The sequence below is a fragment of the Plecotus auritus genome (genome assembly GCF_963455305.1).
Source record: "Plecotus auritus genome assembly, chromosome: 10".
NCBI classification, from domain to species: domain Eukaryota; kingdom Metazoa; phylum Chordata; class Mammalia; order Chiroptera; family Vespertilionidae; genus Plecotus; species Plecotus auritus.
The window spans coordinates 42,766,642-42,792,250 of record NC_137785.1 but is presented as its reverse complement, the minus strand read 5'-3'; the positions used below and the strand labels follow the sequence as shown (position 1 = coordinate 42,792,250).

General features: G+C 41.0%; 1 protein-coding gene across 2 annotated transcripts; it reads right to left on the bottom strand.

Moving 5' to 3' along the window:
• Nucleotides 1-2,548: 2,548 nt before the first annotated feature.
• DDX19B (DEAD-box helicase 19B) lies at nt 2,549-21,621 on the bottom strand. 2 transcript variants are annotated; one of them, XM_080643473.1, is made up of 12 exons: nt 21,416-21,621; nt 15,364-15,412; nt 14,409-14,462; nt 13,125-13,260; nt 12,706-12,798; nt 11,528-11,630; nt 10,851-10,965; nt 7,544-7,721; nt 6,936-7,173; nt 6,012-6,174; nt 5,356-5,547; nt 2,549-4,940 (listed from the first exon to the last, which is right to left on the bottom strand). In XM_080643473.1, exons 1-12 carry the CDS (start codon nt 21,470-21,472, stop codon nt 4,879-4,881), a joined length of 1,440 nt encoding a protein of 479 aa, XP_080499599.1. In that variant the 5' UTR covers nt 21,473-21,621; the 3' UTR covers nt 2,549-4,878. The 2 variants fall into 2 exon arrangements, with proteins under 2 accessions (XP_080499599.1, XP_080499600.1); XM_080643474.1 differs by having other exon boundaries at nt 4,059-4,940; nt 14,409-14,554; nt 21,416-21,601.
• Between the last annotated feature and the right edge of the window lie 3,988 nt (nt 21,622-25,609).

Here is a 25,609-nt window from a genome sequence, read left to right as displayed (position 1 = left end):
GAGAGATAGATACATCAGTGATGAGAGAGAATCATTGATCAACTGCTTCCTGCATGCCCCCACACTAGGGATTGAGCCTCCAACCCGGGCATGTGCCCTGACCAGGAATCAAACCATTATCTCCTTGTTCATAGGTGAGCGTTCAACCACTGAGCCATGCCTGCTGGGCCCCCATTTTACTTGTAGAATTATCTGTATTTAAAACTACTTAGGAGAATCTACTTGCTCTGCTGAATACTAATACCAGAACAATTTCTAAGTCAAGGCAGAAGCATCTAACAACAGCGGCTAGAGGAAGACACATAAGGTAGGAGTATAACATCTAAGCAGATCCCCACCTGGCCTCACACTTCCCACCAGGTGTTTGAAGCTAGTCTGGGGAAACCCTGTCCCAGATCCAGGACTAGGGCACTGGAGCCTTCTACCATCAGCCCCTCAGTCTCCTCACCTCCATTGTATCATTTTTAGAAGTTGCTGTAATCTGAGTCAACAGAATAGGGAACTTTTATTCTCAATCAGAAAAGCGAAGTCAGGTAAAACTGCAGGGATTCCTAAGAACCTGGTATCTATGTCCCAGACCAGGAGAAACCTAAAGGAAGTCTCTGAAATCTACAACAGCTTGGGAGGTGTTGGTGAAGGAGAGGGGCCAGTCCCTTCTTACAAAGATGACGGGCTTGACATCATGCAGGCTGAGTAGGAGACTCAACATTGATCCGATCTTTTCTTCCCTTTGGGTTTCTCCCCAGAATTGTTTTGTATAGTGTATCTAATTATTGAGTTACAAATCATCTTTGGAATAAAAATAGTAGATAGGTATGTAAGTCTGCCATTCTTCCTCTGTAATATCCCTCCAGTCCATTTTTTTCTGCATTCTCAATACAACCAGTGACATCCTGGCACTTGCTGTGTGATGGGACTGATGGAATAGTTTCTCAGAAGCCAGCCTTTTCAGCTCTAGTATATCTTGTACACCTTTGCTAGACCAATTCCCCCCCCCCCAAAAAAAAAAAACAACAACAAATGATTTAATCACCTCCTGTGTTTTAAGAATCTATGATAATTTACTAGTAAATCCAAATCCTGTTCAATCAAATCTCCATTTTCTACCTATTGAGACTTTTCTCTGCCCACATGGCTAGGCTGCTTACCTTACTACCTTTCCTGTATACTGTGTTTATCCTGGTGAAGTTACTTTAGTCTTCATAGGACTAGTCTACCTAAGGCACTCTTTTTGTCTCTTGAAATCCATTTTTCCTCATAAGCAAACTCCACTCCTTCATGAATCTTCCCTAACCTCGGATATCCTTACTTTTTTAAAAAATATATATATTTTATTGATTTTTTACTGAGAGGAAGGGAGAGGGATAGAGAGTTAGAAACATTGATGAGAGAGAAACATCGATCAGCTGCCTCCTGCACATCCCCTACTGGGGATGTGCCCACAACCAAGGTACATGCCCTTGACCGGAATCGAACCTGGGATCCTTCAGTCCTCAGGCCGACGCTCTATCCACTGAGCCAAACGGTTAGGGCTATCCTTACTTTTTAAAAAATATATATTTTTATTGGTTTCAGAGAGGAAGGGAGAGGGACAGATAGAAACGTCAATGATGAGAGAAAATCACTGATTGGCTGCCTCCTGCAAGTCCCACACCAGAGATCAAGCCAGTAACCAGGGCATGTGCCCCGACCGGGAACCGTGACCTTCTGGTTCACAGGTCGATGCTCAACCACTGATCTACGCCAGCAGGAAGGAAATACTTACTTTCTGAATACCAAGGCACTTTGAATGAAATGGCTTTCAAGTTAAATAATAAACGAGATGGGGCCCTGGCCTGTGTGGCTCAGTGAATAGAGTGTCAGTCTGGGCACCAGAAGGTCTAGTGTTCTATTTCTGGTCAAGGGCACATACCTAGTTCAATCCTGGCCCTGGTTGGGGTGCATTGGGAAGCAGCCAATCAATGTGTCCCTCTCGCATGGATGTGTCATTCTTTTCCTCACCCTCCCCTGCTTCCACTCTAAAAAAATCAATGGAAAAAATATCATCGGGTGAGGACTAACCAAAACAAGAGATGGGAACAACAAAGGGAGAAGACCTCTTTCTGAATCCTATTTTTATTCCTTTCCTAGGACTAGAAAAATAGAATGTAAGAACTTTGTAGTTGCTAGCATCTATTTTCTTTCTGATTAGCCAGTGTCCTCTGGTTTACCAGCAGGAAAAAAGGGAATATGAACAGACCTCTGGCAGCTGGGTAGGGCCGGCCCTTGGCCTATGGAGCCATCCCAGCTACTCAGGTTGGAGCAATGTTAACTTTGAAATGGGATAGTAATATAAGGTGATGACTAGCTTATGGAATAATAGGTGAGTCTTCACTTATGTATGATTACTAATATCAGCAACCAAAACATGCTGTTTTCTCCTTATAGTCATTAATGATATCTTAGTAACATAAATATATCACAATTAAGTTCAGTTAATATTAGTAAAGAATACATCAACAATTGATTAGTTTTTATGCATATAGCCAATGAACGACACTCGAAAAAAGCCAATAAAATCAATTGTTTATGGATAATGACTATATCTAGAATCTGCCATTGGATCAAAAAATCTCCTTTTCCCAAGTAAATTTTTGTTCTAGGGCACAGTTTATCATTCTATATCTAGGAACAGTAAAAGAAATTCTGGGGACTGAAGTTCACCAAGGGCTCAATATATTTTTACATCACTGATGTCTCAAAACTGGACAAGGTCACAGAGGCAGCTTTGGTCTACTGAGCCATGGGAGCCAAGCACTGGTTGCAGTGAATATGGTCTATGAAGGGATATGTACTGCAATGACACTGGGGTGACATTCCAGATGTATCCATAACAATGAGTCTGACCTTTTTAAAACACACACACTCCCTTGGGAGTCTCTCCCTGGAAAATGCATTTAAACTCAATACTGCATATACTTCAGACTCCACAAAACCCATCCAGTGAATTCTTAGGGGTCCAAGCCTCCAGATTAAGAACTATTTATCTAGATTCCATATACCCATTTATTCCTACTATTGAAGATTCTGAAACATCCCTTCCCATTTTGCTGCCCAGATTTAGGGCTCCTCAGTAGATGGGTTATATGTGCTGTGAGAAGGTGGTTGTGCAGCCTCATGAGGAATCTATAGTCCTTTAATTATTGCCTTTGGTTTTAGTTATTTCAGGATTGGTCCACAGAACTTTGGGTGGGGGGATTAAGTTTCTTCTGTTATATGACTCCCGGAGTAGGTCAGAAGCATAGAGAAGACTATACAGCCAAGTGCCCAGTGGAGGAATGTAGCAGGATTGGCAGAGTGTCAGTCTCTCTGCAGTATCTGTAATGTCAGATTAAGGTAACCACCTGGAAGCTGGTAGTGGCTCTTTCCTTTCCCAAGAGACAGAGCTAGCCCTAAAACATAGAAACCACCTACAAGGAAGGTCTGGGATTTGAGTAGTTCTCATCACAGAAAACCCCTCTTCCAAGCCTGGTCCTAGGTAAAGTGGCCATTCTGTATCAGACTCAAAGAGCAGAAGAGGACCCCTTTTGGCTGGACTTCTATTACTCTTGCAGTTCAGTTTCATCTCATCTTTGCTCTGTCACTTCATGGGTATCAACAGCCTTGGTCAGATATGAAGAAATATTCATTACTATTATTTGCTCTGACTACTCTGCACAAAGATGCCAAGTAAAGATGGAGTAAAGGTCTTGGCAGTTACTTTTGCCTTGCACAGATGATGGTTGTAATCCACCTAGTCCCTTAGTTGCACATAGATGTCCAATATCTTTTCACAGTCAAGGTGCCAAATACCTGAACTCATTCATCAGCTCTTACAACACTTGTCTTCTGGCATCTGAAGACAAAGCAAGGGTTTGTGAATACTGCAGATCACTTCTGGAGCTGCCCTGTGGCTGGCTATTCGTGACTTCAAACCACAATTTTCACTGAAGATACAAATCTCACATCACCTCATACTTACTCAAGACTCCTGTGGGGTCAAGTTGAATGTTAAGGATATAAAAAAAGATGCTGCAAATGCCTGTGAGACCAGGTTTTATGGCAAGCTAGAGCCACCACTAATTCTTCACGATGACTTCATAGGACTCGCTCAAGCACAAGCAAGGGACATTCCAGTAATCAGATGTGCACTGCACACAGATAGCACGTGCTGAAAAGAACAGGTCGTGGCCCTATAACACAAACTTGCACCCACCAAAAATCCCAGGTTGGCATTTTGGTCCATGCTTCGCATTTTGGTTCGTGCTTAGCAAATCCCCTCCTGCTGTGGGCTTCAGTACAGAGTAGGCTGACAACACTCAGTTGAGCTATCCCACCCCAAATCCAAAGCAGCAGCTCACAGCTCTCCTCTGCTGCCTCATATCTTACTCCAAACATGATGGGTGGCTTACACACCTATCCTTCTTGGGGCTTCTCTCTATGTTCCCTCTTCACCTCTATTGTGTCACTTCCACTAGAGCTGGTGTGGGCCTGAACACTCCTACCCAGACAACAGGCAGAGGCTGCCAGATAGATCCTGAGCAAGTGATCATTTAGCACAGCATCTAGATGAGTATAACCACGGGGAAAACACTGGCCAAAAAAAAAGACAGAATTTCCAAAAGGTAAATTTCTGTGTATTCACGCCTAATCTTCCAAAAGTTGTGTAAATAATTTTATCTACCTTCCCCCATCATTTGCACAATTTTTATCAAGTCCAAACGTAATTTAAAATGAGGTAGGTAGTTTCTCTCTAATCGTGCCTTCATCTTTGTGGCGATTGTTGAGGCCTGTACTTGAAAGCACTAGTCTCCCACTTAGGGGGAGCCAAGGGTGGGCAGCAGGGCCTGGTGGAGCTTCTCAGTTGGCTATTTTCTCAATCTCGTCCAAATCATCAGTGTCCAGTCTTTCTATTTTCTTATCTGAGAATAAAAAAAAGTTTCAAAGAGAGATCAACATGGGGTTACATGGAGACACGCACCTAGGGAAAGGGCAGCCCAGCAGGGAGAGAAAACACACAGGTCTCTGCCCGGGCTAGGAACAAGCCCTGCCTCTGCCCACATTCATCCTTCATTTAACCCCAAAGGCTTCTGGTGCCTGAGACACAGACATTGACAACAGTCCGAGTCCAAGGCCCTCAGCCTGGCCAAGGGGAACTGACATTCGAGTCCTGACACTGAACTCCCCAGGTGTGCTCTTTGAGGACGTCCCGATAGTAGGGGAGGAGGGGAATGTGCAAAGGGACAAAGCCTCTCTAAGGGCCACAGGACTACCTACCCTTCCACCCACCCCCGGACTTGCCCCTATAAGGAAAGGCAGGACACTCCCAGGACTCACTAAAATGCTCCTGGATTCTGTTGAGGATGTTCATGCTGTGCTTGCTGTCAACCATGTTCACTGCCAGGCCCCTCTTGCCAAAGCGGCCAGTGCGCCCGATCCGGTGCAGGTAAGTCTCGTTGTCTGGGTTCCCATCCTTGTCCACAGGAAGGTCAAAGTTGATGACAACAGACACCTGTTCAACGTCAATACCTGCATGAAGGAGAGATGGGGAAGAGTAAGAATGGGAGACAGGCCACGTACACCAACTTTGGGGAGAGGGAGTCAGGGTGGGCCAGGTCTGGGATTCAGGGACAAGGAGCACATAGCAGAACCCAGAGGAAAACCACAGGACTTGGGCAGGTGCTAAAGAACTTAAGAAGTCAGTAGGAGAGCCTCTGCTAGACACTAGTGTCAGGAGATGCAGCTGAAACCTCAATGGCTGCCCCAAGAAGAGCAGGTGCCATTGTAAACCAGTCAGAAGCCTACATTTCCTTCCACCAAGTCAGGACTCGGTTTCTGTGAAAGTTCTTAACTGCTGAGGGAATCCAGTCTCTCCTAGAAAAGAATGTCACCACCAACCCCACGTGACCTCTCCCAAACCACTGAGTTGTTCACATATGAGGATTTCTCTTGCTACCCTGAGGCTGGCAGACCAGGACAAGTTCTCTGCTCACCACGGGCACACACGTTGGTAGTCACCAGAACCTTCTCTTTGCCTTCTCGGAAGCGCTCAATCACTGCAGCCCTCTGCTCCACCATCATCTCACCACTTAGCAGAGCCACCTGGTGGCCTTCTTTTGAGAGCTCTGCTGCCAGCCAACTGGCTGTTTTGCGGGTCTGGAGTGAAAAGAATTGTTTTAAATGAAGATACCTGCAAAAAAAAAAATGAAAACACCTGCAGAAAAGTGGCTTTTTGCCATTTATATACATGAAGACCTGCAGCATTCAGGCAGCAGGTTAGACTTAAAATTTTTCAAATAGAATTTTAGCCATATATTTTTTGGATGAATTACTTAAATGATCTTAGTGTTCATCTAAGAAGAATGTGGTTTTTACCCAAGGTTTTCATTTCTAAAAAGTCTGTCTTAATATTTTAACATTTCATTGGGTGTTATTTGGAGTTTTTTCAAGTTCTCTCTAAGAAGTGGGATTCAAGATGTTTCAATTTTCAGTCTTCCCCTTATAACTCATTTTATTATGAGGAGAATATGCCCTAGGGCAGTGGTCGGCAAACCGCAGCTTGCGAGCCACATGCGGCTCTTTGGCCCCTTGAATGTGGCTCTTCCACAAAATACCACGTGCAGGCGCGCACGTACAGTGCGATTCAAACTTCGTGGCCCACGCGCAGAAGTCAGTTTTCGGCTCTCAAAAGAACTTTCAATCGTACTGTTGATATTTGGTTCTGTTGACCAATGAGTTTGCCGACCACTGCCCTAGGGCAGGTAGAAGTGATTCACTTTCTTTCTAGTCCCACAGAGAGAAGCTGGTCCTCCTCAGCACTAAGGTGGAGCTGGCTGAGAGGGAGGGGGCTGGACAACACCTTCCCATGGAACTCCTCCCCAGGCTGGACTGCTGCTGCTGCTCCTGCTGCTACTCACATGGCAGAAGATCATGGCTTGAGCAATGGTGATGGCCCCGTAGAGGTTACACAAGGCCTGGAACTTCTCATCTCTGTTATTGCACAGGACGTAATACTGCTTGATGGTGTCCAATGTCTCCTCCTCACGCTTCAGTTTGATAATGTTTGGGTCTGGGACCACTTTCTGGGCAAAGTTCCATACAGAGTCTTCAAAGGTGGCAGAGAAAAGCAGCATCTGGCAGTTCCTGGGCAGCATCCTGCAAGGGAAGGCCCAGGTGTTTGGCATAAGCCCGAGTTTTTCACTGGCATGAGCAGCAGCACAGCCTCCCCAGGCTTGGATGGTCTATGTCCCCTGGAAGGTGGCAGAGGTGGAGGAGCACTGTGGGGAAGAGGCAGGACCAGACATGGGGCAGGGACAGGGTGGTATTAGATTCCCTAAGTCTTTTTCCTCGACCCAGGCGGGAGTATGGTCAGTGCTGACGTGGCCCATCAATCACATCCTTCTGAAGCAGAGACCTCAGCAGGAGAGATAAGAGGAGTTGGATATAACAGGAGGAGACATAAAGAAGACGGTTTTTGCTTATAGATCAGGAGGCTGAGAAGTTCCTCCCAGATCCAGCGTCCTACCTTTGGATGCGGATGCTTTGATCTTGGTGGCCCTGAGTAGCTATCATCACATCAGCCTCATCCAGAACAAACACCTTGATCTTCTTGGGGTCAATGAACTTGAGCTTGGAGCACCAGTCTAAGACAGTCCCAGGGGTGCCAATGACAATGTGCTCACTGATCTTCTGACCTCTTTCCACTGTGGAGACAAGATGTTTTACATAGGTATGTCCCTGGCAAAACCAGCTCTCCTTTCTGAGAAATTCTAAAGCTTTGATGTATTTTAATATAATTTTTTTTATGTTTGCATTATTATTTTAAGGAAAGGTTAGGATATCACTATAATATTTCATGGACACACACACAGAAAAGATAATAACACTGAAAAGATATACTAAGGATATAAACAATGAGAAGATAAAAAACTCTTTGTGGTATTCTTTCCCATTTTATATTTCAAAAATCTCTTATCTTTTTTTTTTTTTTTTTTTTTTTTTTTTTTTTAAATATATTTTATTGATTTTTTACAGAGAGGAAAGGAGAGGGATAGAGAGTTAGAAACATTGATGAGAGAGAAACATCAACCAGCTGCCTCCTGCACATCCCATGTGCCCGCAACCAAGGTACATGCCCTTGACCGGAATCGAACCTGGGACCCTTGAGTCCGCAGGCCGACGCTCTATCCACTGAGCCAAACCGGTTAGGGCAGAAAAAAAAAAAAAAAAAAAATCTCTTATCTTTTTAAATTTTTATTGTTAATCCCCATGGGAGGATATTTTTTCCATTGATTTTTAGAGAGAGTGGAAGGGAGGGAGGGAAAGGTAGAGAGAGAGAGACATTGATGTCAGAGAGACAACTCGACTAATTGCCTCCTGCACATACCCCAACGGCACGCTCCAAACTGGGGTTGGGGATTGAACCTGCAACCCAGGTAAGCGCCCTTGATTGGGAATTGAACCCTTAACCCTTTGGTGCACGGGCCAATGCTCTAACCATTGAGAACACTGGTCAGGGCAAGGACCTGTTATCTTTATTTCTTCTCTGTCAGCATGGTTCCCATGGATGAGGATTGTATTTCCTCATAACAGACATTTTCAAAGTTTTCCTCACTCTAGTGTACTCAGCTCCTCAATTCTTCCAGCATTTACATCAAACAAGTCAGTTGCTTTTACACGCCTCATGCCCAGATCAATTAATACGGTTATGAAAGACTGTCTTTTCAAACACAATATACCTCTCTTAAAATGCTTCCCAGATTAGGACTGGCAGTCCATGACATGTTCTTGGTCCTGCACAGTCTGAAATTAAGAATTTGGTTCTTCATTTTTAATTAGATTGTACTTATTGATTCAAATTTTAACACTTATTTGTACTCTTTACCAAACATAAACAATTTCCCTCTAGTCATGGCCAAAATTTTGCCCAAATGTGAATGTTGAATCAATTAAAAGCTAACAAATGCTGCCAATTTTAAATTTCAGTTAACAATTACTGCCCCTCATAAAAAAATTATTCAAAATCTTCTGTCATTCTTTTTTTTTAATTGTTTGAAGTATTACAAATAGTAGTACATATGTCTCCTTTTTTTCCCCCATTGACCTCCCCCCAGCCTCCCCTTCCCCCCAGTACATGCCTTTACCTGCCCCCCCCATCTTCTGTCATTCTAACTCAAATCCAAACTAACATTTTAAATAACTTTTCACTAAGTTTTATTATCTTACTTTTCAGAACTGATTTCACAAAAGGATGTTGTACACAGAGTAGATTTCTGCAAGTCATAAAGTTACAAGTTTGTGTTAAAGATCCATAGGACTCAACCAAACTTCTAAGAAAGTTTAAATTACTTAAATATTGTCAGTTTGTTGTAAAACAAAGGCAGAAAATATGTATAAAGAATAAAAATAAACTACCGGAGTTAACTGCCATGAACATTCTAGAACATTTTTGTTCTTCTAATGACATCAAAAAAGAAATTAGGCAATTAAACAAATCCAGAACTTGAAATATTTTATAAGCAAAAAGGTATGTTCAAAAAGTCAAATGTAATGTGAAGGGACTATTCTAGATTAAAAGAAATGTAAGGAGATACAATAACCAAATGCAATGTGGATACACTCGCTCGATCTTGGTTCAAAACAAGAGAGCCATAAGGAAACACTTTTGGGACAACTGAAGTAAAATGAAAATGACTAGGTATTAGTCATTAGAGAATCTGTTAATATTCTTGGTTGTGATAAGGGTATTGTGGATATGCTGAAGAATGTCCTAATCATGAAATGCATACTAAAATATCTACACTAATAAAAGAGAAACATGCAAATTGACTGTACCTCCACTACGCCCCCACAAGCCACGCCCACCAGCCAATCAGGAGCAAGTATGCAAATAAACCCAACCAAGATGGCTGCGGCCACTGAGAGAGCAGGAGGCTTGGGTTGTCGCCGGTGATGGAGGAAGCCAAGCTTCCCACCCTGCCCTGGCTGGCCCTGGCCTCCGCTCAAGGCTAAAAAGTTTCAATTATAGAAGATAAATAAATCCCAGATACCAGGGCCTCTGCTTGGGTTGCTGGGGGCGGGGGCCTGGCCTGCAAACCACCACAGGCCCCTCGCCCAGGCTGCCCCACGCACCAAGAGAACCTCCACCCTGATCCGGGACACCTTTCAGGGCAAACCAGCCAGCCCCCAGTCGTGCACCAGGCCTCTATCTAATAAAAGAGTAATATGCAAATTGACCATCACTCCAACACACAAGATGGCTGCCCCATGTGGTCAAAGATGGCTGCCCCCATGTGGACACAAGATGGCCACCACAAGATGGCCAGCAGGGGAGGGCAGTTGGAAGGGACCAGGCCTGCAAGGGAGAGCAGGTGGGAACGATTAAGACTGCAGAGGAGTGCAGTTAGGGGTGACCAGGCCTGCAGGGGAGTGCAGTTGGGGGGACCCAGGCCTGCAAGGGAGAGCAGTTGGGGGGAACCAGGCCTGCAGGGGAGGGCAGTTGGGGGTACCTACTGTGATCGGGCCTAAACGGGCAGTCGGACATCCCTTGAGGGGTCCCAGATTGGAGAGGGTGCAGGCTGGGCTGAGGGACATACCCCCCCATGCAAGAATTTCATGCACCGGGCCTCTAGTTAGGAATAAAAAGCCACAATGTCTGTAATTTACTTTCAAACGATTCACCAGAAATATCTATATACACATAAAGCAATTATGGCAAAACATTAAGTTTTCAAATCTAGGTGGAGGGCACACGGGGTTCATTGTATTATTTTTAACTGTAAAATTAAAAAAATTATTAGCTTAATGAATTAGGATTACATATTCATACTCACATTTATTGCCTCGAACAGCATAAGCTAGCTTCAGCTCTGGGTAAAATTTGCCCATCTGCTCAATCACTTTTCCCGTTTGAAGGGCAAGTTCATACGTTGGGGAGAGGCACAAACACTGGTAGAAAGAGTGCAGAGTGAGAAGTCAAGACAATAGCTTTTTTGCAATGGGGAATTACACCAGGATTTAGTTATTCTTCCAGCTAAGGCTGAAGGAAAGGATATATAAAGTGTACACCATTTGTTTCTTTAAGCTGCAAAGTCACAAGGTAGAATTCTTAGGGGCCAGAACTCTGGCTGGGTAAAGACACTTGGAAACAGCTACTAGCCAGTAGAGTACCAAAACCTACAAGTGAGCAAGGATCTGAAATTCAAATTGGAGATTAGCTTCCTTTTCACTTTCTCAGAAAGTTCTCAACTTTCTAATGGATGAATAATTGTAGATGAAGGAGGTTTTTCCTGCAAGTAAAGGAGCCAAGCCCTATCAGCAGTATTCTAGAATTGGCAAACCATGGAAGAGAACAGGATTTTTGTTACTAGATCAACTATGTTGGTTGTACCCAACTTAAGGAGCTCTAGTTTATGTAAAAGGTAATATAAGACATGGCTTTTAACCCATCAAATGGCATTTCCCTTCTAGCTATGCATTAGCAGAAAACCCAAATTTACTAAGTCCTTACCTGGGGGTATCTATTTGCAGGTTCTACATGGCTGAGCATGGCCAACACAAAGGCAGCTGTTTTACCAGTACCAGACTGAGACTGGGCAATTAAGTTCTGTGGGCTGCACAAGAAAATGAACTGTTTAGTAAGCTTAAATCTCAAGTATCCTTTCAGTTAATAAAAATGAAGAATAACGTTTCAAGTTAAAAAAAAGACATCCATCTTAAAGTAATGTTACTATTATGATGCAGAACAAAGAAAACTTTGAGAAAATAAAGACCTAAAATATCTATTTTTAGACAAACAGCTTACTAGAAATCGTGAACCTCAATCCCACCTCAAATATACTGAAATCAGAATTTGCATTTTAATAAATTCCTATGAGACTCATAGGCTATGAAAGTGTGAGAAGCACTGCACCATTCTGGTCTACTAGAACATGTTTTTTTTTTTGCCGATATACTTGACACAATAAACTTTATACTAGTATATCCATATAATGAAATCATGGTGTATATCAGGGGTGAGGAACCTTTTTCTGCCAAGGGCCATTTGGATATTTATAACATCTTTTGTATAACATACAAAATTATCACCTTAAAAATTAGTCTGCTATATTTGGTTAAACATTTAATTAATTCACCCCTAATGGCATGGCAGGGCCAGACCAAATGATCTTATGGGCCTCATACGGACGTTTCCCACCCCTGGGCTGTATATGAATAATACAAATGTGTATTTCCCAACATAGATGATCATATAAATAAAAATTTAAAAGCATATAAAATTTTATATCTATTTAAAAATATTTATACATATGTAAATGTCTGCCCTGGCCAGTGTGACTCAGTTGATTGGAGCGTTGTCACATGCACCAAAGGATTGTGCGTTCAATTCCTGGTCAGGGCACATACTCAGGTTGCAGGTTCGATTCCTGATTGGGGCGGATGTGGGAGGCAACCAATCGATGTTTCTCACATCAATGTTTTTCCTCCTCTCTCTCTCAAAAAAAAAGTCCAGGCGTCTCTACTCAAAATATTAATAGTATGTGGAGGAGAGAGATTACAAATGATTTTTTCTTATTTTTTATTGTTTTCTAACTTTTCTAAAATGAGCACATATTAATAGTGTAGTTTTAAATAAAAGTTTTAAAATGTAAAATTAAAAATGGGATAGGGTTATGTCAGGACACATACGGCTCAGCAAGCATCAAAGGCAATGCATTTTCTTGTATCTTGGATGGACGGTTGAAGCCCATGGCGTAAACTCCCTGGAGAAGTTGTGGCTTCCTAGAAAAACAATTAATGATGCAAGTCAGTCTTTTTGGTTGAGGAAAGAAGCCAAATATACAGGGAATTTTTTTCTCTTTTTAACTGATGTTACCTACAGCTTAGAACTAACAAACTTGAACTGTGCTGAACTGAGTCCAATGTGTTAAGTACAGATAACATTTTTATAGATTACCTGGAAATTTTACTAAATAGCTCAAAGCAGCTAATTTTTAAAAATTAAATTTGTTTAGCTAAAAATTTTCTACTGTGATGAAAAATATAACAGGTCCAGGATAGCTATCTAAACACAAAGGGGAGAATGAGAAAGCAAAACAAATACTCACAACCGAAGCTCCTCAAAGGACTTCACTGAGTAGAGGGGGGAGTTTGGATCCCGTTGCAGGACTTCCACTTGGTTTGTGTTATCAACAAGGTTGTTTCTGATAAGTTTATTGAGTAAAGACTGGGCAGCTCTGTCCTCTGTCAGGAAAAAGAGCAAATAATTTTAAAAGTCCATGAAATCTACCATGAGCTCATCTGAATTTAATTGCCATTGGTATTTTAAGCAGTAATATGTGTTTTTTAAAAAATAATTCTTTATTGTTGAAAGTATTACATATGTCCCCTTATTTCCCCAATTGACCCCCTCCAGCCCTTCCCTACACCCCACTTATGCAGTAATATTTGTACTGGGACTTCCCCCCCCCTTTTTAAAAAAAAGAATACTTTATTTTGATTTTTAGAAAGAGAGGAAGCCTGAAACCCAGGCATGTGTCCTGACCTGGAATTAAACCGGGAACCTTTTGATGCACGGGATGAAGCCCAACCAACTGAGCCATACCGGCCAAGACTGTACTGAGACATCTAGTTCAAGGTATATCATAGTTTTTACTTATAAATGTGATTGTTTTATTAAAGAGAAAGATTATGATACCCATAGCATCCATTTGGGCTTCATATTCTTCTTCAGAACTCTATTCCTAACAACTGTCCTTTCCTGAGATTATTCCTATCTAGACCCAAATATTTCTCCCCAATTTATGCTTAATATAAACTTAAAACTAGAGGCCCAATGCACAAAATTGGTGCAAGGGCCTTGGCCCTGGCCCCTGCCCACTGCGGCTTTGTCCGGAAGGAAGGACATCTGGAAGGATGTCCAGTCTAATTAGCATATTACACTTTTATTATTACAGATGATTAACTTAATAAATAAATATAATCACAACAATGAAAAAAAAAAACAAAGTTAAAATCTGTATCTTGATAACATATAAGCTGCTTGCATCTTGTTAAATGTATTAAAATGTCATTAAGTTTAATTTTATTAGACAACGGGGATGCAACTTAAATGTGTTTGTTTGTTTTTTCCCAAAGGTAGTAAAATTTCTTTTCTAATGCCTTGTAAAAAATAATCATTCAGGGAATATTTCCTGCTGCTGCTGAAGTTTATCAGTTTTCAAAGTAAAATTTCTGTAAAGTGTAAACAATTACAATTCCTTCACCAACGACTATGTTAGCACTGTGATTCCCGTTAAAGTAAAGCCAAGTTGGGTGTAAAAATGAAGCCTCTCAACAATCCATTCTCTTAGGCTGTAGAATCTTAGTATGTAGCTCTCAGGCTGTGTTACCTTTCTCTTCTTCTTCTGCCTTCTCTGCATTAGCATTGGTCTTGTCAACAGCACCTTTATCAGACACAAAGTGGCATTCAAAATCACATCCCATACCCAACAGCTGAGATAATTCAAATTCTACCAGACACTAGAAATGTAAAGGCCTGAAGAGCAAAAAAAACAATGAGGAAACCAAACCACAGATAAAAAGATTTTATTGTTGCTATATAAATAAAGGTATGAAACACTGTAGCTTATATTTTAATCCTTTGTTCCTCTCACCAGACTTCAAAAACTAATGTTAATTTCCCTCATAGCATCAATATTTATGAAATGTTGTAGAAAGATGGTTACAGAAGTCATTGATCAGAAATCATCTTGATGCTCAACACCTATGCAAATCGAATTTCATCAATATATGAATACAATAATGCTATTAAGTCTATGTATATGAATTGTTGATTAATAGAATTGTTAATAGAAATTTATACTCAAACACACTTGTAGTTTTGTGAAAATACACACAAAACAGATTGTAAGTGAATTCTGTAAGGTAAATGTTACAATTTCTTATAATATTAAGTACATCAACAAAAATTTAATGGAAATCTTAGATTTTGGGTACATAATTTCAGAATAATTATAATAGGTTAACTCTCAGATTGCTCATACTTTGTCTAGTTCATCTCAAATTGAGGATTATTTTAAAAAATAAGTAACCTTTGGCAGTACAGTCTCATGGTTAGTAATAAATTTAATAATGTATAAGCCAATTAGGCATCCTCATGATTATATTAAACACAATATAAACAAAATAATTAAGTTTATTGATTTCCAAATCAAATGACTGCTAGTCTCTGCCAGCCCCTGGTCTGGTTACATATGTAATGTTTTTCCAGACAGTTATGTCAAAACAGAAATACTAGAATAGAATAAATCACATTTGTTTTCAAACTAGCTTTTAGTTACTCACCATTGGCATCTGGTTTGATTTTCTCTTCCTTAAGATGCAAGTTGCTCAACTAAATGGAGAATATAGGGGAGGATGGAAAGTGTCAGGAAAATCAAGTATAAGATTTTAAATCAACAGAGCCTCCCCAGTGTAGCTGGGGAAACATGAGCCACTCTCAAGACCTATTCATTAGATTGTTCTGCTGGGCTCCTTTTGTAACCCCTAATTATAATGCCCAAATTCCTAATTATATCTCTAGAGAAAATGATAATTTATGAATTTGCTTAATTTTCTGATTACGAAGACCTCTTAATAGAATATCAGTTGAATTGTCATATTCTCATATTCCAAACAAGAGGAAATTTAAAGAGATTTTGGAAAATGCATCTGTAAGTAGGAATCAGTTATGTTACAGGATATGTCTGAGCCACAAGACCACAGCATACTGATATTCAGCCTCACTCACATTGAGGTCGCCTTGTGCTGAATGTCTGATATTTTAAACTTGGAACAGCTTGGAGGATTTTTGCATGCTGTGTACTCAAAATACGCAGCAGGCTGAAGTAGAAATAGATAGGAAGGAACAGAGCAAAGAGACATATCAAAGAAAGAATTATCAGGACTTTGATCAGACACTGCAAATTAGGGATATCCTGGCAGGATTTTTTTCCCCTATTAGAATGAAAATACCCTTTTAGTTGTCAATCATACTTCAATAAAGCTGAAAAAAAATACCTTAAAGACAGGAGGTATTTTTAATTGATTTTTGGATATAGTACAAAGCAGGTGCTATAATCTTAAAATATTAAGTGGTGTCAAAGACAACCTAGTGCAGGGTAAAAGTATGAAAATCATAATAAAGGGTATTTCTTTTCTTTTCTTTTCTTTTCTTTTTTTTATAAAGGGTATTTCTTAAAGCATCACCAACACAGGTTCTTTATGTCTTGAGGTTCATTTCTGTCTTTCCTCTAAGTCTCAGAAGGGGGAAAGAGGGAGGAATGAAAAGGTTGTTTGTTTTAATGGGTGGTTAGTTAGAAATGGAGGAACTTCTACTAATGGAAACTGAAAAGGGGGTTTCTGGTGTCTGTCTGCTTTGGTGTTTTGGGGGGAAGAGGAAACACACTAGAGAGCCTGGCAAGAAAGGAAATTGGCCAAAAAAAAAAAAAAATCATCATAAAGCAGTAAAAATCTTCATTAATTCTGAAGAATTGAGAACACACTGATAGGTAATGAAATAAAGCAGTCAGCACAGTACATAATATATGAATAGTGTAGGTATTCAGTTATTTTAGTCTTCACTAAAGTATTCCTCCTTCACATCCTGTCAATGAACTTAGTTTAAGTCCAGCAATATTCAGGGCTGTTAAAGAAGAGACAGACTAACTGACTTACTGGCAATATTTACAAGAGTAAGGTTAACAGTATTCACTCATAGGGTCATAAGAGCTACTTAAAATAAATGTTAGGGCTGAAGTCTAAATAAGTTAATGAGGTATAAAAGAATTAGAAATATCCATTACTGGAAAGCATTTAAATATTCAGTGGCAAGAGGACAAACTATTCTTTTGTTTATAGATTTTTTTCAAATCAAAGTTAAGAGTAAGTAGTTAAAATAGCTAAAATACACTGTGGAGGGTGAGAAAAATAAAGTACAATGTGTAGGGAAAGTTGGTAGCAACAATGTAAATGAAACAAATAGATATTTTAATATAAATGTATCAGAATTCTGGAGAGGTTCCAGCAGAATCTAAAAACATAGCCCTCGCCAAAACCGGTTTGGCTCAGTGGATAGAGCGTCGGCCTGCGGACTGAGGGGTCCCGGGTTCGATTCCGGTCAAGGGCATGTACCTTGGTTGCAGGCACATCCCCAGTGGGAGGTGTGCAGGAGGCAGCTGATCGATGTTTCTCTCTCATCGATGTTTCTAGCTCTCTATCCCTCTCCCTTCCTCTCTGTAAAATATCAATAAAATGTATTTAAAAAAAAAAAAAAATAAAAAAATAAAAACATAGCCCTCATTTGACTACAAGGATCTCAAAGCCCATAAGGCAAAAGCAGCAGCACAAGTTTCTATTATCCACTGCCGTGAGTTAACTGAACACTGAAACTTATGTTGAGAGCAGTTAGTCCAGATACCTTCCTTTGCTCTATTTATTTGGACCAAAAATGAAAAACCAATTTCTCTGGTGTCTTTATTGGAAACCACCTTAAAATTCAGAAAGTTAACCAAAAGGCAAAAAAGTAAAAACACCTACCTTATAATATCCACATTTTTTTAATGCCTTTAATATTTTAGTTTTCAAGATACATTAAAATAATTGAGAACTATAGTTACACACTACATTTTATTCAAAGCTATCTGAAAAAGGATGCTTGAGAAATAAGAAAAAAGATTTAATGTTAAGTGAACTATACTGAATAGGGAGGATCTTAGGCAAAATGGTGAAGTAGGAATCCTATTCATCAGTTTTCTTATCTGTTCTCCCTCCTCTAAATGGAAAAGAAATCTCCCATGGAACAAAGGGTGAACAAAGGAGCCACTGGGGACTGAGGAAATAAATATAAACAGAATCTAATATTTTCTTACCTAAAATGAATAAGAAATTAAGCTTAATGAATATTTAAAATATAGTAACCTAGCACTGTACATGTTATAGTCACATGTCATACAATGCCTGTGGGGATCCTCAGTTGAGAGTTTCATAAAGGCAGAAAGTAACAGAGGTGTTTTTTTAAAAAATCTATTTTTATTGATTTTATAGAGGAAGGGAGAGGGAGAGATATATAGAAACATCAATGATGAGAGAGAATCATTGATCAGCTGCCTCTTGCACTCCCCTACTTAGGATAGAGCCCACAACCTGGGCATGTGCCCTGACCAGGAATTGAACTGTGACCTCCTGGTTCATAGGTTGATGCTCAACCACTAAGCAACACAGGCCAAGGCAACAGAGGTTTTTTAGTCATTTGTTCAGTATTATTGTAATCTGTTATAATTTACCTGTACATGGTTAAGTAGATTCACAAATCTTATTCAGGGTCAACTAACTAATCCATATAATATGGACAAGTAATTTAAAAGGTTCCTGCAAAGAAACAGTGAATTTTGATAAAAATAACAATAATAATAGCTATCACTTATATAGCACTTATATCAGGCATGATATAAGTGAGGTAGGTATTATGTTATCCCCATTTTTCAGATTTGGAAACTGAGGCACAGAAAAGTTAAGCAGTTTGCCCAAGGTCATATAACTAGTAAGTGAGGGACATGGGATACAATTCCAAGTCTGTCTAGCTAGAACTGAGGTCTTAATCTCTACATAGTAGTGCCTGATAGACAATACTAATCTCAGAGAAAATAATAATGTAAAGATGATACAGAGGTACAGCTGCTTTGGAAAACAGTCTCACAGTTCTTCAAAAGTTAAACATACAGTTACTGTATAACCCAACACTGCCAGTTCTAGATATATACCCAAGAGAATTGAAAATATATGTTCACATAAAAATTTGTATATGAAATGATCATAGCAACATTATTCATAATAGTCAAAAAGTAGAAAGAATCCAAATGTCCATCAGTGGACATGATGATTAGATAAATAAAATGTGGTATATCTACACACTGGAATATTACTTGGCGATAAAAAGGAATGAATACTGATACCCGCTGCAACATGGATGAACCTTGACAACATTATGCTAAGTGAAAGAAGTCAGACACAAAAGACCACATATTATATGATTCCATTTATATGACATGTCAAGAATAGGCAAATCTGAACAGACAGAAAGTACATTAGTGGTTGTCTAGGGTGAGAGGTTGGAGGGAAATAGGGAGTAACAGCTAAGGCATACAGAGTCTCTTTCTGAGGTGATAAAAAAAATTCTAAAATTATAGTGATGGCTGCACAACTCTGTGAATATACTAAAAACTAGAGAACTGTATGTTTTAAATGGATAAAATATATGGTATGTAATACCTCATTAAACCTGTTATTTAAAAAAAGAGAGAGCTCTAGCTGGTTTGGTTCAGTGGATAGAGGGTTGGCCTGCAGACCAAAGAGTCCTGGGTTTGATTCCCATCAAGGGCATGTACCTTGTTTGCAGGCTCCTCCCTGCCTGGGCCCAGGAAGCAACCAATTGGTGTGTTTCTTTCACATCAGTGATTCTCTGTCTTTCCCTCTCTCTTGCACTATCCCTAAAAATTAATGGAAAATTATCCTCGGGTGTGGATAAATAAATGATAAAAAATAAGAAAGATAATAGGATAAAATCCCACCATAATGCTCTAAAATTAGGGTCCCAAGATTCAATTTTGTAAAATTCCGGGTTTTATTGTTGTAAGGTAAGTAAAATGGCTGGTATATATCTGCTGAAATTTATAGGAGCTAATCATATTATATCTGAATGTTCATTGTCACAAGGGTGTATTATGAGTTTCTGTTCTGTATTAAAGATAATTCTATGCCCTAGCTGGTTTGGCTCAATGGATAGAGCGTTGGCCTGCAGACTGAAGAGTCCCGGGTTCGATTCCAGTCCAGGGCACATGCCTGAGTTGCAGGCTTGACCCCCATTAGGGGGCATGCAGGAGGCAGCTGATCAATGATTCTCTCTCATCATTGATGTTTTTCTCTGTCTCTCTCCCCTTTCTCCCTTCTTCTCTGAAATCAATAAAAATATATTTTAAAGAAGATAATTCTAACAATGCAAACTCAAGCAAATAAGAAAATGACAAAGCTACCAACTCCTAACAAACTCTTTTAGGCATATTAATAGATTAAGACAAAGACAATATAATCTGACCTAACAAGTTAGTAAAAACATTCAAACTATTTGAAATATATATTCATATTTGCAATGGCTAATATGATTTTTTCCCTATGTATTATATTGTACCTTGAGACATTAATGAAAGTACCAGTATAAAGCCAGCAAAAGGAAGCACAGTAAAATATTTAAAAACATTCTTTATTTCAGCTTTTATTACTTTTGTGTATGCTTTATAATGTACATAATATATTTAGCAAAACAGTACAGTATGCAATATCTAAATATGTATATATTGAGAATGCACGTCCAAAAGTTTCTGACAGAGCCATGTAATATAAAACAAACTATACAGCTTATTTACTCAATTAACAGTGCCAGCTAGGCATGAGAAACACTGAAATGAATAAGCTAAGAGCTATAGTAGAGGAAGGGTATGCCATGATGAGAATGGGAGTATTAAATGGAACCAGGTATACTGAGTGCTGAGACCTCCACCTTCTCCCACTCCACTGACACTGGTCAGACCTCTACCCTCCAGGCAGGAAATAAGAGGATCTTCTCTGCAAAATCTGGCCAGTCAGGAGGAACATTCTGAGGACACTAAATGGTACAGCCACTTTGGAAAACAGTATGGCACTTACTAATTTAAAAATTGGTGGTGGTGGGAACCAGTGTTTAAAATTGACTCTTTGAATTATGTGCATATTACCAGCTATAAAAAATAAGACAAAGTCCTTGTTCTCCAATTCAGAGAAAAAAATAAAAGAAGTAGGTTCAAAGCAATATCAGAATTTAGAGTGTCTAGGTGAGAGAAATTAATTCTACATAGTAACATTTAACTCATATCTTGCTTCCTTGGTGTCAGGCCCAGAACAAAGTTAAGCAGATCAGGAGAGGATTTACTGACTGCCAGGCCTACTGAGTGGCTCACTCATTATCACTAAGCAAGCTGAGGAAGCACACAGATATGAGTAACCCCTGGTCCCTAAGCCCAAAAACCTCAGAATCGGGAGGTGGAAAAAAACACCTACAAAAGAGATTACAATCCACGGTGTTGATGCAATCTATGATCAATCCGGATTTCAGGGAGATAGACAGGTGGCTGGGCTCTTTATAGATGGGAGCACTCACCTGTGCTTACATAACATGTGAGGTGGGTAAACAAAGATAGCTCAGGGTTCATGCCCCATCCCCGCCCGCAGCCTGTCCGGCCCAGACCAACCTAGGGAGTGTCCGTTCCCATGGAGCTGATCCCGGCCAAAACTGATTCTGACCCTTTTATGGCTCAAGCCAACTCACCGACTCGGCCGCCGCTTCCTGCTCATCCACCGCCAGGGCCCACGAGTCAGTGGCCATGGTCCCGGGCGCGGGTGGGACGCTGGTGCTGGCGGACTTGCCGGCTGGCACAGCGCGATCGTGGGCTCCTGGGGTCGCGGTGAGCCCGGCTCCCGCCCCACAGAGGGGTAAGTCATTCGCACCGGCGCTGGGGACCGGAAGCGGCGCGCCGCAGTGACGTCGAAGTCCGCGTCGGCCCTGGCCCCTTGGGGCTGTCCCTTCTGTCGCCCTCAGACCCCCACCCTCACCCCTGCTTAGCTCACGCTTTCTTTTTTCTTTTTTTTTAAATATGTTTTTATTGATTTTAGAGAGAGAAGAAGGGACAGGGATAGAAAGAAACATAGATGAGAGAGAAACATTGATTGGCTGCCTCCTGCACGCCCCTACTAGGGATGGAGGCTGCTACTGGCACATGTGCCCTAGCCAGGAATGGAACCAATGACCTCTTGATTCATAGGTTGACCCTCAACCACTGAGCCACCCCGGCTGGCCTCACACTTTCTTATTTAACAACTAGAACAGAACTGAGATAGTTATCTTAAGGAGTCTAAGCTCTTGTCAATTGCCTCTCCAACGGAAGAGCAAAACCACATTTCTGCTCAGGATAGTGGCATAGAAGCGGCTCATACAGATTGAAGATATCGAAACACAAAACCATTACAAATAGTCACCAAATGCATACTGAAACAAGCAGATCTTTTTTTTTTTTTTTAATCACTTTTCAGGTTGGTAATTTCCGATGTCCAAGTGTTGGCCAGGGTGTTGGGAATCAGCCCTCTCAAAAACCGTTTGATTGAAATTTTGTCCCAGAGCCAACACCACTTGGAGAAATTACACCTTGAAAAATACTCAAGGAGGTGCTAGGGAAATGCGTTCCAGATAGAGGATCAGAGACAGGAGAGAGCAAAGATGTTTGCAGAGCCGAACAGACACAGTTTCAGTGGGGATTGACAAGAGTCAGGGAAGAGATTGGTAGGTGGTCAAAGGAAAGTGCAGAATAGCTTAATGAGCAAATGACTTCACTCCAGGGAACCCCTCCCATCTGGCTTGACTTTGAAGTTAACTGTGCCTAGGTTAGAATCCCAGCGCTCCCATGTAAGGATCGTGTGACTGGGAGAATTATTAAAAAGGCAAAAACCCAAAACAAAAGAAAAAGGCAAAAGTATCTTGTGCTTTTAGAAGAGGTAAAATAAGTATTAAGTGTGACAGATGCTTCCTGCTAAAGTCATACAAGCTTCTCTCCCCTTGCTACTTCACTAGAAAAAAGATGGGCATTTTCCTGCACCAGAGAAAATGAATCCTCACTTCTCTCACTTTGCCAATATTCCACTACATACAATAAATTAATTTCAAGCAGTAGTGGGCTCTATGTGGAATTTTACCTGGAGAGTATGAATAAAAATGTTTGGGAAAGGATAAATCAGTTCCCAACTGTCCTTTATTTGTCATGATTCTTTTTCTCCTGCACCCTTTAAAGAGTTAATTGGGGAAGTTTTGTGTGTTTTTTTTTTAATCCTACAGTTGAGGACGTAAAAAAAGAAAAAGGCAAACACACAGCCCGAGAAGCCATGACCTACATTTCATCATGTCAGAAACAACCCTGGGAATACTTTGCCAGAGAAATTATATTGATCACAGGACTAATGGAGGTTAATGGATTTTTTTTTTTAAGTTTAATGAGGTTAAAAATTAAGTCATCTAACCCTAGCCAGTTTGGCTCAGTGTATAGAGCATCAGCCTGTGGACTGAAGGGTCCTGGGTTCGATTCCAGTCAAGAGCACATGTCAGGGTTGTGGGCTCAATCCCCAGGTGGGGGCATGCAGGAGGCAGCCAATCAGTAATTCTCATCATTGATGTTTCCTTTTATTAAAATATATTTTATTGATTTTTTACAGAGAGGAAGGAAGAGGGATAGAGAGCTAGAAACATCGATGAGAGAGAAACATCGATCAGCTGCCTCCTGCACAACCCCCACTGGGGATGTGCCCGCAACCAGGGTACATGCCCTTGACCGGAATCAAACCCGGGACCCTTCAGTCCACAGGCCGACGCTCTATCCACTGAGCCAAACCAGTTAGGGCTAATGTTTCCTTTTTTATCTTATTTTTATTTTTGATTGATTTTAGAGAGGAAGGGAGAGGGAGAGAGAGATAGAAACATCAATGATGAGAGAGAATTATTGATTGGCTGCCTCCTGCACGCCCCCGACTGGGGATCAAGCAAGGCATGTGCCCTTGACCGGAATCAAACCAGGGACCCTTCAGTCTGCAGGCCGATCCTCTATCCACTGAGCCAAACCAGCTAGGGCTCATCACTGATGTTTCTATCTCTCCTTCTCCCTCTCCCTTCCTCTCTGAAATCAATAAAGATATATATTTTTTTAAAATATATTTTTATTGATTTTTTACAGAGAGGAAGGGAGAGGGAGAGAGAGTTAGAAACATCGATGAGAGAGAAACATCAATCAGCCGCCTCCTGCACACCCCCTACTGGGGACATACCTGCAACCAAGGTACATGCCCTTGACCGGAATCGAACCCGGGACCCTTCAGTCCACAGGCCGACGCTCTATCCACTGAGCCAAACCGGTTAGGGCTAAAGATATATTTTTTTAAAAATTAAGTCATCTAAGGTGTTGACTGTATATTATAGGATACACTTGTGCAAAAACAACAAAAACCAACACACCCAAAATAAAAACAAAATCAGATATAGTAGATACACTAGTACCTACTATACAAAATGTTTAAGATACACAAAACTGATACAGTGGTTTCTAGTGAGGGACTCTAGAAATCTGGGGTGGGAGAGACTTCCTGTTATATACACTTGATCCTCTGAAATTTATTTTCCATGTGCACGTTTTCCTTTTAAAATTGTATTTCAGACAAACAAAAAGGGGCATAATATAACAAACATCTAGGTTACCCCCTCACAGCTTAAGAAATGAAACAATTAAGACTCAATTGAAGTCCCTCCATAGCCATCCCAAGAGACAGCAGCTCTCCTGAATTTGGTGCTCATCCTTCCCATAAATGCTTTAAGTATATGTTGCTTTCTCTATTAAAAAACAACAGCCTAGCCGAGATGGCTCAGTGGTTCAGCGCAGACCCATGCACCAAGAGATCACGGGTTGGGTTTCCAGTCAGGGCACATACCCGGGTTTCTAACTGGACCCCCATTAGGGGACGTGCAGGAGGCAGCCCATGAGTATTAATGTTTCTCATCAATGTTTCTATCTCTCCCTCTCCATTCTTTTCTCTCTAAAAATCAATAAAAACATTTAAAAACAACAACTAAAAATAAGCATCAGGATTCTAGACTCTCCTGCGCCCATCTCCCCAAACCTGCATAATATGAGACTCCTGCTAAGGAGAAATCTGGTCTCCAAAATGGAATGTGGAGAGAGGATTCAGGAACACAGAGCATCTACATTTGAATTCAGCCTCCTTCATTTGACTCTCATGTGGCCTTAGGAAGCCTCTTCTCTGAAATCATCGTAAGTACCTATCTCACTGTTCAAGGATTCAATGAGGTCACCAGGTTAAGGCCATCGGTCCAGCGCCGGGCCTATGGCGAAGGCTCAATAAATATTAGCTATTACTTGTGCCCCACCCCCAGTGGCGAGGCAAGGAAGACACCTAGATGTTGAAGAGAGGGTCACCCTTTACCCTTTGAAATACTCACGTCGCCCACGGGCAGGGAAGCAGAAAGCACCTCAAGGCCTGACCTTGGCCTCGGCCAGCGGCCCCGGCCATCGCACGGCAGCATGGCCGTTGCCCCCACCAACGGCCTCCACAGCTCATTGGCTGTGGCAGGGGACCGCCAGCCAATCAGCGCGCCAGGTTCCTGCGGGCAAAGGCCGAGTCTAGGCTCCAGTGGAAGCGTCTTGGTGTGAGTTTTGTCACTTTTCGCTAAATGTACGGCTGCCGGGCTGGACTTGGGGACTTCCAAGGGCAAGGCAGTATCTGCTTTCTTTAATGTTGATCTTCTGGGACTAATGCATAATAGACACTCATTTGGTGAATAGCTAGATGAGGAATGCACACCCCCTTGGTAGATCAAACTTTTAAATCTTTGTCTCTGAACAAACAGGTGAAAAAGTTCATTCTGGAGTTTAGGCCTTTGCTACTCCAAGTGTGATCCCCAGCAGTACAG

Coding starts and splice junctions, on each gene's coding strand:
- DDX19B (XM_080643473.1), bottom strand. CDS start 21,472: ATGGCCACTGACTCGTGGGCCCTGGCGGTGGATGAGCAGGAAGCGGCG. Junction 14,463..15,363: donor AATCAAACCAGATGCCAATG/GTGAGTAACTAA, acceptor TGTCTGATAAAG/GTGCTGTTGACAAGACCAAT. Junction 10,966..11,527: donor CTGCAAATAGATACCCCCAG/GTAAGGACTTAG, acceptor TCTTTCTACCAG/TGTTTGTGCCTCTCCCCAAC.